General features: G+C 43.2%; 1 protein-coding gene across 2 annotated transcripts in view; it reads right to left on the bottom strand.

The window, feature by feature from the left end:
• The window catches only part of ercc6 (excision repair cross-complementation group 6), a 56,053-nt gene extending 39,908 nt beyond the window's left edge, over positions 1-16,145 (bottom strand). For both annotated transcript variants that reach the window (XM_080215718.1, XM_080215719.1), the window contains exons 1-4: positions 15,681-16,145; positions 13,722-13,842; positions 12,020-12,125; positions 8,461-9,163 (exon numbers count right to left, since the gene is read on the bottom strand). In XM_080215718.1, coding sequence (XP_080071844.1) covers positions 8,461-9,163; positions 12,020-12,125; positions 13,722-13,842; positions 15,681-16,141 — 1,391 coding nt within the window. In that variant the 5' untranslated portion in view covers positions 16,142-16,145. The remainder of the gene's footprint in view (positions 1-8,460; positions 9,164-12,019; positions 12,126-13,721; positions 13,843-15,680) is intronic.
• Positions 16,146-16,486: the final 341 nt, after the last annotated feature.

Here is a 16,486-nt window from a genome sequence, read left to right as displayed (position 1 = left end):
ACTGCTGTATTAGGAAGGAGAAACAAAGTTCGAAAGGGTCATTCCCGCACACAAGATATGACATCCACATTCTTATAGAATCCTACAGTGCAGGAGGCTGCCATTTGGGCCCATCAAGTCTGCACTGACCACCACCCCACCCAGGCCCTGTCCCCATAACCACTGCCCCCGAGACTAAGAGGCAAGTTAGCATGGCCAATACACCTAACCCGCACATCTTTGGGAGGAAACCAGAGCACCCGGAGGAAACGCACAGACATGGAGAGAACGTGCAGACTCCACACAGACAGTAACCCAAGCTGGGAATTGAACCCGGGGTCCCTGGCGCTGTGAGGCAACACTGTGCCACCGTGCTGCAGTAGAACTGTGCACAATTGGACTCTGGTACGCCCTTAGCTGAAGAAAGTAAAACAGCTGCAAGCACAACAATAAAAAGCAGAACATCAATCGTAGAAAATAAATTTGCCAGATCTTTTTTCTTTCTCTAAATACAATTGCACTCTACAATACTTCATTACTGATCGTAATTAAGAAGAGAACAAAGCTTGTATTCTTTTTACACAAACACTTTTGACAGTCCTGGAAGACCAATAAGGGTAAACTTCAGAGTAGTGAAGGCACTTTCATTTGCATTTTCTGTTCCTTTTAGAGTATAATATCCTAACATTCATAAGTAGAAACTGCTCCACTATAAAAGGGTAATAAGAAGTGGAATTTGATTTCTTAAGTGTTATATTTGCTGGCGCCATACTGTGTTTTTAATATTGCTAGTGTGTTTAAGCAATATCTCATCCATTTAAAACAACACAGCATTCTCAGCTGACTTAACTAATTCAGTATATTAGGATATTCGATGCAATTGGAGCGTCATCTTATTTTTATGGCATAACTGAGTGGGTTTAATTGATGTGTCTCAACTGTCATAATACATGCATTTATTGGCTGTGGTATCATCTAGCAAATTAAGATTGATAAAGCTAATTATACACTTGAGTAAGAAATTAAAGGTGTGCACAGAGAGTTTAAGATAGCTTCCCTCATCCAATTCCCAGTTCAGACATTTGAACAAACAGGCACCCTCCCTAGTTTTAAGTTTTCACAAACACTTGCTGCATAATTAGTTTGTGAGATTAAAAAAAATTTCCAAATCTAAGAAATATAGATTATCAAAAAAAACAGAAATCAGAATTCTGAAAACGTGAATTGAATGAGTCACCTGGGGAAGGTGCAGAAGCAGTTTTGAAAAAAAAAACAAAATTCATACCTGGTGTTGTACATAACCGAAGCTTTATTCATCGGGAGAACAAAGGGTGCCACTGGTTTTCTTGCGACAAAGATTCATATTCCTCTGGGTTCTAGCACTTTCAAGGGAGCAGGGAATCTTTGAAGGCAAAGGCAAAATCCTATGGATGCTGCAATCTGAAACAAAAACTGAAAATGCTGGAAAATCTCAGCAGGTCTGGCAGCATCTGTGGGGCAAGAATAGAGCCAATGTTTCGAGTCAGGATGACCCTTTGGCAGAGCAAATCTCGAAAGGGTGGCACAGTGGTTAGCACTGCTGCCTCACAGTGCTGGGGACCTGGGTTTGACTCTCAGCTTGGGTCACTGCCTATGTGGAGTTTGCACGTTCTCCCCATCTGCGTAGGTTTCCTCCAGGTGCTCTGCTTTCCTCCCATAGTACAAAGGTGAGCTTGTTAGGTGGATTGACCATGCTAAATTGCCCCGGGATGCATAGGTTAGAGGGATTAGTGAGGTAAATATGTGAAATCATGGGGATAGTGCCTGGGTGGGATTGTCGTTGGTGCAGATGCAATGGGCTGAATGTCTCCTCCTGCACTGTAGAGTTTCTATGAAACATTGAATCCATTCTCTCTCCACAGGTGAGCCGGTTAGATTGATTGGCCATGCTAAATTGCCCCAGTGTCAAGGGGATTAGGGTATGTGGGATTACGGGAATAGGGCCTGGGTGGAATTGTGGTTGATGCAGACTCAATGGGCCGAATGGCCTCCTTTGCACTGTAGGGATTCTATGATAGCAGGAGTTCCTCAGGGTAGTGGCCTAGGCCCAACCATCTTTATTTGTTCATGACCTTCCTTCCATTATTTAGTCAGAAGTTGGGATCTTTGCTATGATTGCACAATGTTTAGCACCATTCACTACTCCTCAGATACTGAAGCTGTTCGTACCCATTTGCAGCAAGATCTGGACAACATTCAGGCTTAGGGGGGTAAATGGCAAGTAACATTTGCACCACACAAGAGTCAGACAATGGCGATCTTCAACAAGAGAGAATCCAACCATCTCCCCTTAACGTTAACTGTCATTACTGAATTCCCCCAGTAAACCAACATGGAGTAGCCATACAAACATTGTGGCTACAAGAGCAGGTCAGAGTCTAGGAATTCTGCAGAGTAATACAGCTTCTGAACCCCCAAAGTTTGTCTACCATCGAAAAGGTACAAGTCAGAAGTGTGATGGACTACCCTTCACTTGCCTTGATGGGTGCAGCTCCAACAACACTCAAGAAGATCAACACCATCCAGTCAAAGTGGCCTGCTTGATTGGCACTCTATCCACAACCGCCAACATACATGCCCTCCACCACTAACAGTGGCAGCCGTGTACACCGTCCACAAGACACACTGCAGCAAATCAAGGTTTCTTTGACAGCACTATCCAAATCCCTGACCTTGACCACCTACCGGGACAAAGGCAGCAGATGCATGCGAACATCGATGCTTAAGAGACAGCCATGTGTACCATCTACAAGATGCATTGCAGGAGCTCACCAATGCTCCTTAGGAACCACGTTCCACACCCACGACCCCTACCAGTTAGAAGGACAAGGGCAACAGATACATGGGAACACCGCCACCTGCAAGCCAAGCCACTCACAATCCTGACCGAGAAATATCTGATGCTGGGTCAAAATCCTGGAACTCATTACTTAACAGTGCTGCAGGGGCACCTACACCACATAGACTGCAGTGGCCCAAGAAGATGGCTCACTACCAACTGCTCAAGGGCAATTAGGAATGGTCAGTAAAATAGGCTGACCTAGCCAGCAATGCCCATGTCCTGTGAAAAGGATATTTTTTAAAAGTACATTTGATAGCAACATGTATCTCTGCATCAAATGTTGCACAGCATCAGGAGACAAGACTAACCTTGAATTTAATAATTCATGGAGATTGAAAAACTACAGGGCCAAATTAAACTTTCCTTTGTGCTTTTAATTCAATATGTGTCACTATCCATCATAAAGCTATTACTTAAAAAAATGTTTATATATCTGTGGTAGAGCTTCCCTAACTTCATTCAGCCAAGCTTGTGTCTGGGTCCAGCTGCAATGAGAGATACGAGGGGATCATATTTAGCTGTAGACAATGCTCTGGGAAAGCAGACACAAACTTAATTACCGTGTTTAAGGCTTGAAAGGCAAAGCTAGGTTAAAACAATATGGTGGAAGAGAAAGCTGCTTTAAATGCAAAGTTCTTGTGGAAATTAGAATGCAACTTTCACAACAATGCTGTTTTAAAAAAGGTCAAAAATTGTCCAGAAACTCAACCTATAATCTTTTGCAGCCATTTTTATATAAATAATAGTCATTCATTACGGTAATGATTGCTTTGACTATCATTTATTCGTAACTAAAGTAAGCTGTACACAGGAAGACTGCGGGCTGATGCACAGTGCGTGTTTTGCCACTAGAAGTCACTGCTGTGTAAGACTGGATTCCTCTCTCAATCTGCAGACGGCATCCAACACGTCACCCAGGTTTGATTCTTTTTCTTGCTTTTTTACAAAAAAAAGGACAGCCCCGATATAGCTGTCACGCCACTCGTAATGTAAAGAGACAGCTTAACTGGGCAGAAATCCAAACGGCATTCAACGCCCATCAGAATAGTGCTGTTGCATATTGTAATTACACAATCCATCATTGTACTTTAAGCTTTCAAAGAAAAATAGCCACTTCGAATTCGGAAATCACACTGCAGGAGTTTAGGTCCCTGAAGTTGCCAGATTTTCAACTTAGCGTGCATGGTCTCAAGAATTTAGATTGATGCTTGCTTATTTAATACAACCTTTCTGTTTGTTACCTACTATTTTCCTGATAGCCCTGTTAACCTTTGGATGCCCAAAAGATTTTGCAATGTACTGATACCTGCAAGTAATCTTCCACACAGAGAAGTTTGCAAACCATTTATTTCAGACACCAAGTCACTACGGCACGGAGGTATAGTGGTTGGCACTCCTGCCTCCCAGCGCCAGGGACGCGGATTTGATTCTCGGCCTGGGTCTGAGAGAGTCTGCATGCTCTCCCTGTGTCTGCGTGGGTTTCCTCCGGGTGCTCCGGTTTCCCCTCTCGGTCTGAAAGACATGCTGGTCGTGCTAAATTCTTCCTCAGGGTATCAGAAGAGGCGCCAGAGTGTGGCAACTCAGGGATTTTCACAGTAACTTCATTGCAGTATTAATGTAAGCCTACTTGTGACACTAATAAATAACTCAGAGTTAATTTATACATAATTAGTTTCTTGGAAGATAGAAAACCTTTTTTCCCTCTGTCTCTCAGTCACTGAAGACAGCAACTTTTATTTAAAGTGGATGCCAACCTTTTTTAATTAAAGTTTACTCTTCTTATGAAGTTAATTTAATATTTGAAATGTAGTCTTACAAATGATAATCAGGACTCAGTCAAGTTTAAAAAGAACAGTGAAAATATATAGCATTTCTAAAATAGTTACAACATAGCAGAAAATAGATTTAATTCAAGTTGCTTAATTCAAATTGTCAATTCTGAAAAAAATTCATCTTGATTTCATAGAATCCCCACAGTGCAGAAGGACGCCATTCGGCCCCTCAAGTCTGCACTGACAACAATCCCCCCAGGCCCTATCCCCGTAACCCCGCACATTTACCCCATTAATCCCTCTAATTTACACATCCCCAGACACTAAGGGGCAATTTAGCATAGCCAATCAATCAAAACCACACATCTTTGAACTGTGGGAGGAAACCAGAGCACCCAGAGGAAATTCACGCAGACAAGGGGAGAACGTGCAGACTCCATTCAGACACTGACCCATGCTGGGACTCGAACCCAGGTTCCCTGGAACCGTGAGGCAACAGTGCTAACCACTGTGCCGCCCCAGTTGAACTTTTTCAGCAAGAGAATCTCTGTGAATTAACAAAGGCAGATTGCCATTGCTGCATTGTTGAAAGTAAATTTACAAAATTAATTTGAAAGAGAAAGTTAAAACTGAAACAAAAACAGAAAATGCTGGAAAGTCACAGCAGGTCTGACAGCATCTATACAGAGAGAATAAGGCCAATGTTTCAAGTCTGGATGACCGTTCATCAGAGCTTTGTTTCAGATTAAAGCATCCTCAGTATTTTGCTTTTACCTTAGTTAAAATTAAAACCCATTTCCTAAGCTATTACATTCCCTGCCTTTATGTGCTTTTAGCAGGATAAACAGCATCTTAATTAGGCTGCAGGAAAAATAAAGCAAAGTGATAGTTAAAACGAAGCATTTTACTCAGACTGACAGCATGCACCGGCAGACTTCCAATATAGCTCCATTCTCTAAATTACATTAGGTCCCATTTACAGTTTGGCTTTGCCTAGATGCTGAGCTGTGAAAACTACCTTATAATCAGGCGCACTGACAGGCATGCCTGATCCTTTTGCATTGCTGTTTCACAGCAATGACAAAGTGTGTCATCTTTTGCAGTTCTTATTTTAACACACCATCAGGGAGACAAGACATCATAATTTTGCCAAGTGTTGCAAGAGCAAATATCGCAGCACGCATGGGGTTATAACAATCTCAGGTAATTATGCCTGCTGTTTACAGCTTTGCCGTAAACTTTGAATTGGAACGAGGAGCTCGCTTCTCAAACTTCTGGTGCCTGCTGCCGACAGGGTGGCCAGTTTTTACTGAATTTGTACTTCAGCTTGTAAGAAATCCCAATCGAAATTTTATCTCAAGAATTTGAGCGCCTGGAAGCTAGCGATTTTAGCTGCTTCTAATGCAGTGGCAACATCAGGGGTGTTTTCTACTGATGTTGTTGTCAAGCCAAGAAGGCATACTGCCTGCTAGTCAAGAGAGGAATGTAAGACGTGAATTTCAGTATCAGTGTATATGGGCTGTATGTCCCAACAACTGGCAGGTAATATCAAACACATTGTCCCTTTGGCTGTCTGCAATAGGCATAGCACTGATTGCACTCAACCAATCCATGCTTGCTTGCAAAACTCAGACTATAATGCCCAATGTTAGATATGTATCTGCAATTGGACAGCACTTGGTGTACAATCCTGAAAGTGCTAATTACACTAACTAACTTAAGATTATCAGTCAAGCTCACATTGTAGCTCACTTATGCTTGCTCGAAGCTACATATATTCACCTGCAGGGATCTACCCTTTGCAAGCAAAAGGAACATGTCCAAACACTGCATTGTTTTGAATAAACAAAGGCATGGGGAAAATGGTTCCCTGGCTCGGTGAAGCAGCAGTGCTGACCACCATGCCGCCCGGAACTTATGGAATTTAACGTTCACCATCTGCCGCAGTGGGATTCGAACACGGGTCCCCAAAGCATTACCCTGGGTCTATTGACAATATCACTGCCTCACCCTATGTCTCAGGTTACTAATGGGCCAGAGATATACACGCTGAGTGACGGAAGACGTGCATTGACTATAATAGTACCAATCTAAAATTGAGCAAATTTATTTTTATAATGACTAATAATTTCTATGATGCTTTAAAAAGGCAAAATACTGTGGGGCTGCATTTTTGTTGAGGTTAAAATATCTAACCTGCCAAACCTTTTGAGGGTAAATTTCACATATTGTGAACGGAATCGCATGTTTTGTGTTTTTGGAAACGTCAGTGTAAATATCCAGGAACGGGTAGGGTTCTGATACTTGCTCAACTCAATCATGGTTATCATCACATAACATTCGCAGAATGGTTTCATTCTGGCTGGTAGATTGCCTGCCTCACAACACTCAAAAGAATGTGATCCGTAAGGAATAATAAACATTTTTTCTCTGCAACGGTGACGTTGCCAGCTACTCGACACCATTTGGGTCAAGATATACCATCAACTGAATGGGTTACTTTGGCTCTGTGAAATTGGTGGTGCAATGCAGTCTGTCAACTCAATTTCTACTTCACTGTATGTCAACTTTTTGCCAGAGAGCTTATATATATTTAAGGCTGAAATAGATTGATTTTTGATCAGTAAGGGAGTCAATGATTATGGGAAAAGGGTCGGAAAGTGAATGTGAGGAATGTCGGATCAGATATGATTCCATTGAATTGCAAAGCAGGCTCAAGGGGCCAAATGGCTTATTCCTATTTCTGGGGTGGCACGGGTGGTACACTGGTTAGCACTGCTGCCTCATAGCAGCAGAGACCCAGGTTCAATTCCAACTTCATTTAACTGTGTGGAGTTTGCACATTCTCCCCGTATCTCTGTGGGTTTCCTCCTACAATCCAAAGATGTGCATGGTTAGGTGGATTGGCCATGCTAAATTGCCCCTTTGTGTTGGGGGAGGGGGGGGGGAATTACAGGGTTAATCTGTGGGATTACGAGGATGGGACCTAGGTGGGATTGTTTCTGGTGCAGGCTCAGCGGGCCTCTTTCTGCACTGTAGGGATTCTATGATTCTATTCTATTCCTTATGCTCAAACAGGGAATGGGATAGTGGTGGCAGGAGTCACATAAAAATGCAGTGATAAATGATTGAGCAACTTAAATTTACCAAAGAAATACAGAAATGTTAACAGGTAGTCTAGGCTTTATCCATATTCTGTATCTGGCATCGAGAGGAGTCCTTTAGATTGACGTCACTCTTTTCCCCTTCACTCCCCCCCCAATTTGCCTCTCTTCAGTAACATGTTTCTTAAGTCCACAATCACTTCAGTCATTAAATAAAGAAAGACTTGCATCTATATAGGGTTTTCCAGGATCATCGGATGTCATTAAGCACCTTCCAGCCAATGAAGTGCTTTCTTTTTTTACACGTAGTCACTGTTGTAACATAGCAATCAATAGGTGCACAGCAAATGTCCACAAACAGTAATGTGATAATAACCAGATAAACTGTTTTTTTTAATGTTGATTTTGGGGATGAAAGTTGGCCAAGACATTAGGGAGAGCTCACCTGCTCTCTCTCGAAACAAGTGCCATGGGTATTTCTGCATCCATCCAAGTAGTAAGGTAGCACCTCAGTTTAACGCCTAATTTGACAATACAGCACAGCACTCCCTCAGCGCTACACTAGAGTATCAACTTTGATTTTTTGCATTCAAGCCCTGGAGTGTGGCTTGAACCCCGAATTTTGAGGCTTACGAGTGTGACCCACGTGGCTGATGCAATTAATGCTTAATTTGGAAATATATTTACTGAATAGACTCTTTGTTGTAAAATTAAATCCATTTACCTTAATCTTTTCCTGTATAGCTCTTCATCTCCATCATCCTTGTGTGCTTTTATCTTGCGTGTTGGTTCATCCTCTCCTGAGCTCGGTGAGAAAGCGTCGTCCGAGTGTTTCTGTTTGTGGCGTTTCCTTTGTGCTTTCTTAAGCCTGCTGTTATCCAACTGTTCAACGTCACTGTCGCTGATTTCATCTGGGTAAAGCAACTCCTCGTCTGGCACATAGAGGGACTCTTCGCTGTCTGAGCCTCTCGCCTCACGCCCTCGCGCCGATCCCTGCAGGGAGATCTTCTCTTTTGGAACTCTGGCTTTAAACTTAATCTCAAGAGTTTTGCGCTGCAGTTTCTGCAGATGCTTCTTCAACTTTCGGTCCGTTCTCGATATGCTGCCATTGTTTTTGTGGCTGCCTTTGGGGCGTTGAGTTTGGTCATCTGAAGTCTCAGCTTTGGCCTGAGCCGTACCTGTCCCTTTTCTCTTTTTGGCTCCTTTAGCAAATGGCGTTCTCCGTATTGCAGACATCTTCGCCTGATCGGCCAGATACTTCTCAAAGTCCGATGTGTCATTCAGCATGATCTTGCGAGGTTCTTTTTTGGTTTCTTTCTGAGGTATTTTGGTGCCAAAAGGCGTCATTTGTCCGGTACGGATTAAATGTTCCCATTCTGTTTCCTGCACTGGCATCAACATACTCCCCAACGATGAAGGACCTGGTTCTGGCAACGACATAAGAACATAAGAACTCGGAGCAGTAGGTCGTCATCTGGCCCCTCGAGCCTGCTCCGCCATTCAATAAGATCATGGCTGATCTTTTGCGTGGACTCAGCTCCACTTACCCACCCGCTCACCATAACCCTTAATTCCTTTACTGTTCAAAAATGTACCCATCCTTGCCTTAAAAACATTCAATGAGGTAGCTTCAACTGTTTCAGTGGGCAGAGAATTCCACAGATTCACAACCCTTTGTGTGAAGAAATTCCTCCTCAACTCAGTGCTGCATCTGCTCCCCCTTATTTTGAGGCCATGCCCCTTAGTTCTAGTTTCACCCGCCAGTGGAAACAATCTCCCTGCTTCTATCTTATCTATTCCTTTCATAATCTTATACGTACAAGATTTCTATAAGATCTCCCCTCATTCTTCTGAATTCCAATAAGTATAATCCCAATATACTCAGTTTCTCCTGATAAGCCAACCCTTTCAACTCCAGAATCAACCTAGTGAATCTCCTCTGCAGCCCCTCAGATATATCCTGCCTCGAGTAAGGAGGCCAGAACTGTACACAGTGTACATAACTGTACACCGGGTCTATTTAGGACACCAATAAGATGCCATCAAATTTTCTTTTTCTAACGTGACATTTGATTAGAAATTACATTTTGGCTGCTTGTTTTATAAAGCAATTCTTGGGTTAATGGAAAGGTTTGATGCCATGTTAAGAACTGTGCTACTGAAAATGCATTGTGATTCATGCCTCATTTGCTTTTTCAGAAATGGCAATCTTAAACTATTTAAACACTACAGATAGATACAAGGAACAGGAGAACATAACTAAGCTACCTTACAGTCTCTGAAGTCACTTGGCTTTAGGGATATGGATAGTTGCCTCATATACATTAGCTTTCCCATGTCCTGCCCAGTTCTTGCAGTTAAGCAGGTTAGAGAACCGGAAATTAATTATATGTTATCTTGGTTCAGCAATCATGAAAATCAAAACATGTTTGGCAAGCAGCTGTAAGTAAAAGTTAGGTAACACATTAAACATTTGTATGTTCCAGAAAGAGAAGCAGGCAGAAGTTTGAGAGATTAGTGTTAAGACCAGTACCCTAAAAAAGTGAAACAGTAGATCAGGAACCTGAAAGCTTAGCACTAGCTAGAGAGATAGGACAATCACGTTGTAACATTTGCTCTTATACTTGGGTCATTTTACAGGCAATTATATGCAGTATATACAAGGGCGATTTGTTTTTTTAACCCCTTTGTAAATCAGATTTCACCAAAGCTGATAACAGAACTGCACAGAGGATGAACAGAAATGTTTTAAAGTTTATTCATTTAGCATCACAAGTAGGCTTACATTAACACTGCAATGAAATTACAGTGAAAATTCCCTAGTCGGCACAGTCCAGCACCTGTTCGGGTGTCTTTACCCAGAAAGTGGTATGAGTGAGCAACTTGCTACCTCAGGAAATGGTGCAGGCAATTAGCTTAGATACTTTCAAAAGGAAACTAGATGATGGCACGAGAGCAACAGGAAGAAAATAATTTGCCGAAAGGTTGAGACAGGGCAAAACAAAATGAGAGGAGACCTGAGTGAAGTATAAATACCAGTGCATGACTAGATGGATCAAGTTGGGCAGCATGGTGGCACAATGGTTAGCACTGCTGCCTCACAGTGCCAGGGACTTGAGTTCAATTCCAGCCTTGGGTGATTATCTATGTGGAGTTTGCATATTATCTCCGTGTCTGCGTGAGTTTCCTCTAGGTGATTCGGTTTCCTCCCATAGTCCAAAGGTGTGCAAGTTAGGTTGATTAGCCACGTTCAATTGATCCTTAGCGTCAGGGAGATTAATAAGATAAATGTGTGGAGTTATGGGGATAGGGTCTGGGTGGGTTTGTCAGTGCAGGCACGATGAGCAGAGCGGCCTCTTTTTGCACCCTTGGAATCCTATGATTCTGCTCATCAAATGGTCTGTTCCTGTACTGCAAATTCTGTGTAGAACAGAACTCACCACTGTATGGTGCAGCTACTTTTGACAAGTGCTTTAGAGTAGATGCAAGAGAGTTTCAATATCTGCTTTGTCAAGTTTGTATTTTTGAGATTAATTGTTGACATTAGGAAGACAAAACCAAATTCCAAAATAAACACGTAACTGCAAAATATTATAGCCCACAGTGGGACTAAAAAGACCCTGGATGCATGTTACCCAACATGATACTTTTATGTCTGTTTCATTGTAGATGTCCCAAGAATTTTAGATAATACCAACCAAGACACTCAAAATCATAACCATAGAATCCCGACATTGCAGGAGGCCATTCAGCCCATCGAGTCTGCACCAACCACAATCCCACCCAGGCCCTGTTCATGTAACTGCACATATTTACCTTCCTAATCCCCTTGACATTAAGGGGCAATTCAGCATAGCTGATCAACCTAACCTGCACGTTTGGACTGTGGGAGCACCCGGAATAAACCCACGCAGACACGGGGAGAAGGTGCAAGCTCCACACAGACAGTGGTCCGAGGCTGGAATTGAACCTGGGTCCGTGGCGCTGAGGGAGCAATGCTAACCACCGTGCCGCCCCGGTGTACAAGATTATTCAGTACAAGATGGGTAAGCAATCAACCTCGCTCATTAAAATTAAGTTAAAATCACAATGAGATGCTGCTGGCCACTCCCGGGCAATTGCAAAGGGTTAAATGTCACGTCTACATTGGGTTTCAACAATAGCCAAGCAACACATTGATCTATTTTATAAAGAAAACCATCAGAGCTGATCAAAAATTGATAGGAGCAAAACCCTGTAACAGGGTGATTCAACTTGAGCATCAAGACAAGCCTTCGCTTTACCTTCATCGCAAGATTCAAATTCAGCTTCAAGCTTCTCAATGTCGGCGCCACTGAGCACAGCCTGGAGGCGTTTCTGTTTGGCTCTTATCTTTCTCAACTGTTTCTCCTTATCAAAAGGAACAAAATAAAAGTAAGTCACCAAGGAGAATAATATTCACAAATTCCTTGCTCAGAAAAACAAGGATTCTCCCAGTCTGTTGACACTACCTTACTAGAAACACTAAGAATATATGGTGATGCCTGTATTAATAGATTGCTTGTTTTATGTGAAGCGCGGAAAGTCGGTACGCAGGTACAGCATGTAATTAAAAAATATATAAATAGAATGTTAGCATTGATTGCAAAAGGACTGGAATACAGAAGTAGAGAAGGGTTGTTGCAATTGCACAGGGTGTTGGTGAGACCACATCTGGAGTACTGAGAACAGTTTTGGTCTCCTTATTTGAAGGAGGATGTGGTGGCATTGGAGGCAGTTCAAAGGAGGTTCACCAGATTGATTCAGGAGATGAAAGGGTTGGCGTATGAGGAGAGGTTAAACAGTTTGGGCTCAGACTCGCTGGAGTTTAGAAGGATGAGAGGAGATCTGATCGAGGAATATGAAATTCTAAAAGGGATTGATAAAATAAACATAGACCAAATGTTTCCTCTTGTGGGGCAAATCTCGAACAAGAGGTCACAGGTATACGTTGAGAGGCAGCGGATTTAAAACTGAGATGAAGAGGAACTACTTCTCGCAGAGGGTGGTGAATTTGCGGAACTTGCAACCCCATAGCGTGATGGAGTCTGAATCATTAAACTGTTTCAAGAAGGGGACAGATATATTTCTCATATAAAAAAAGGGTTAAAGGGAAATGATGAACAGGTAAGGAGGTGGATTTGAGACCAGGAAGAAATCAGCCATGATCTGATTGAATGGCAGAGCAGGCTCGAAGGGCTGGATTGCCTCCTTCTGCTCCTAATGCCTATGTTCTGATCACATGCAGGGTTAAGTTGTTTTCTCTCTATATAGATTGTTGTCTTCATTGATAGCGACATGATAGCTACTGGATTGTTGTAAAAGCCACTCTTCTTTTTCCTCAGGGAAGAAAATCTGCTGTCCTTACCGGGTCTGCCCTATACATGACTCCAGATCGGCAACAATGTAGCTGACTCTCAAATGCCCTCTGAAATAGCCTAGCAAGCCACTTAGCTTCAAGAAGGTGGCTCACCACCACCTCTCAAGGGAAGTTAAGGATGGACATTGAACAATGTTTCTTTGGCAAGGGGGGGAGGGTCGTTGGCCTGGTGGCATTTTCACTGGGCGATTAATTCAGAAACTCAGCTAATATTTTGGAGATCCAGGTTCAAATCCCGCCAAGACAGATGGTGGAATTTGAATTTTTTAAAAAATACCTGGAGTTAAGTATCTACAGATGACCATGAAACCATTGTTGATTGTCTGGTTCACTAATGTCCTTTAGAGAAGGAAATCTGCCGTCCTTACCTGGTCTGGCCTACATGTGACTCCAGACCCACAGCAATGTGGTTGATCTCAACCGTCCTCTGAAATGGCCTAACAAGCCATTCAGTTCCAGGGCAATGAGGGATGGGCAATAAAAGCTGGCCAGCCAGTAATGTCCATCTCCCACGAGTGATTAAAAAAACTGAAATCCTTGAAGAATCATGATGTTGAATATTTTAGGGAGAAAAAGCAGGGCAGTACCTTGTTTTCTTTCTGTCTTTTTACAGACTCCAACTTCCGGTTCACTTCTTTGTTGGTTTCAGCATAAGGGGCCAGCTGCTCAATGATCTTGTTTGTTTGCTTCAGGCAGGTGGTAGTGGACCTAAAGCAAGCGGTAAAGACATGAATAACCCACCTCACAAAACAGAAATACTTTGCATCAGAGACTCCTGTCTCCACTTCCCACTGCCTCGGAAAAGCAGCCAGCATAAATAAGGACCCCATGCACCCTGGACATTCTCTTTTCCACATTCTTCCATTGGGAAAAAGATACAAAAGTCTGAGCTCACGTACCAACAGACTCAAGAACAGCTTCTTCCCTGCTGTCAGACTTTTGAACGGACTCACCCCGCAATAAGTTGATCTTTCTCTACACCCGAGCTGTGACTGTAACACTACATTCTGCACTCTCTCCTTTCCTTCTCTATGAATGGTATCCATTGCCCATATAGTGCGCAAGAAACTATACTTTTCACGGTGTCCCAACAAATCAAATATCTATTGACTCTGCTGGACTGCAAGATGAATCCCATCAGGACTGAGGTGGAGAATGAATCCAGGGAGATCAGTGTGCAGCAACTGAAGAGTTGATAACTCAATCGAGGGTGAGTGGACTGCAATTCATAGGTGCATTAAAATTGGCCTAGGCAGCCTGGCCCATCACGGAATATCAAAACACTGAACCTAACCTCACTCTGATCCAGACTATTTTAATTTTCAATTGCACTAGTTGTGATCGGATCTGCTTCCATGACTGTAAGTGGCAGCTAATTTGTTCCAGAACCATTGTCTCCAAAAACCCAACGGGATCCCTGCTTACACTCCAAGGAATGGGGAGGAGGGGTGGCCCACCAGCTCAGGTCCTATCCTGAATCCTGGCGTCAGCGCCCTTTACCTGGAGGAGGCATACACCCTCTCCATTGCTGACACTCCTGTGCCAAGTGTGTGTGTGGGTCTGTCGGGGGGGATATATCCCAGCAGTAGCTCGGCTCGACTCTTGAGCAATACACCGCTCTAACAAAAATAAGCTCTGACATTGCAAAGCAAGGTTTGCACTGGTCCCACTGGAAGCTGACCCGCAACTTCTGTGGGTCTGCCTTTCCATTGGGATCTAATCCCTGGCACATGGTAGTATGTCTGACCAAAGGGCACAATCCTGTTAGTTCCTCCACTACTTCAGAAGTGTTTTGTATGTGTGGGGGTGGGACAATGCCACGGGTCCCCGCGGTACCAAAATATTGGGCTCCACTGTCTCCAACACAATGTCAAGATGTGTATTTGTTTATAGTCTAGCCTCACGTTCAACGTATCTCAGAAAAATTAACTGACTAATTTAAATTATGCATATAAGCAACATTATATACTGGATATACTGGCACTGGAGGGGAGTGGTGGAGAAGATTTCACTAGTTTGATTCCGGAGTTGAGAGGGTTGGCTTATGAGGACAGACTGAGTAGACTGGGGCTATACTCATTGGAATTCAGAAGAATGAGGGGAGATCTTATAGGAACATAAGATTATGAAGGAAATAGATAAGATCGAAGCAGGGAGGTTGATTCCACTGGCGGGTGAAACTAGAACAAGGGGGCATTGCCTCAAAATAAGGGGGAGCAGATTTAGGGCTGAGTTGAGGAGGAACTTCTTCATACAAAGGGTTGTGAATCTGTGGAATTCCCTGCCCAGTGAAGCAGTTGAGGCTACCTCATTGAATGTTTTTAAGGCAAGGATCAATAAATTTTTGAACAGCAAAGGAATTAAGAGCGGGTGGGTAAGTGCAGCTGAATCCACAAAAAGATCAACCATGATCTTATTGAATGGCGGAGCAGGCTCGAGGGGCTAGACGGCTGATTCCTGCTCCTAGTTCTTATGTTTTGTATTTTGTACGCTTTTACCAGGAACTTTAAATTCTTTATTCCAGTATAATTTAAAATCTCCAGTACCTGAGATCATCTAAAACAGAATTGTACTCTTTCTCCGCCTCAGCTCTTTTGGCTGCCTGACTGGCTTCATTAATAGCTCGGTCTACTTGCTGCAGCACTCCTTGCTCCAACACATCTTGGTCATAGACATCCACTCCAAGGCCTCGCAGCTCCAGAGCCTGAGCATTCTGCTCCACAGCCTGGATCTGCTGCCGGTCAATCTGGAGGACTTTCTGAGCACCATGGACACCGGCTGAAGTGGACGGTCTGCTGTCCGAGGTATCTGAGCCAGCGGAGCCTCCGGGGCCATCAGCGGGCAATCGGCTTTCTTGAAGAGAGTCCGGAGCTGGCGAGGTGGCCATGTTTGCCCCATCTGGTCTATAGCCATCTGCTGAAATATCAACTGAAGGAACTCCTTCAGCAGGCATTGTGCGCGATCTGTTAACAGAAAATACAAAGTGAACTGTGTGACTTGAGTACATCGTTTACAACAGGTTCAAAGGCAACTAAGAATGGGCAATAAATGCTGGCCAGCCAGCGACACTAATGTCCCATGAATTAATGTTAAAAAAAAAGGTTATCATATAAGAAAATACAAGGTGGGGATATGACAATGCTTCACCCAGCCTGTGTCTACGAAATATTGTACCCCACTTCTTTTACGCTCCTTCACATTTGTTTTCTAAATCCTTATCTAATCACTTCAACTTGCTGGTACAATTGACTTTCTCTCCCTGCATGAGAACCTGTAGAATAAATTTACCAGCCTCTGCATAAAGTCATCAATTCTACACCACTATTTTCCAGGTGTAATCTTGTGCTCTGTC

This window comes from Carcharhinus amblyrhynchos, chromosome 31 (genome assembly GCF_965287045.1).
Source record: "Carcharhinus amblyrhynchos chromosome 31, sCarAmb.v2.hapA, whole genome shotgun sequence".
Classification (NCBI taxonomy): Eukaryota; Metazoa; Chordata; class Chondrichthyes; order Carcharhiniformes; family Carcharhinidae; genus Carcharhinus; species Carcharhinus amblyrhynchos.
Note: the sequence above shows the minus strand (reverse complement) of the source record. Positions and strands in the feature narration are given on the sequence as shown.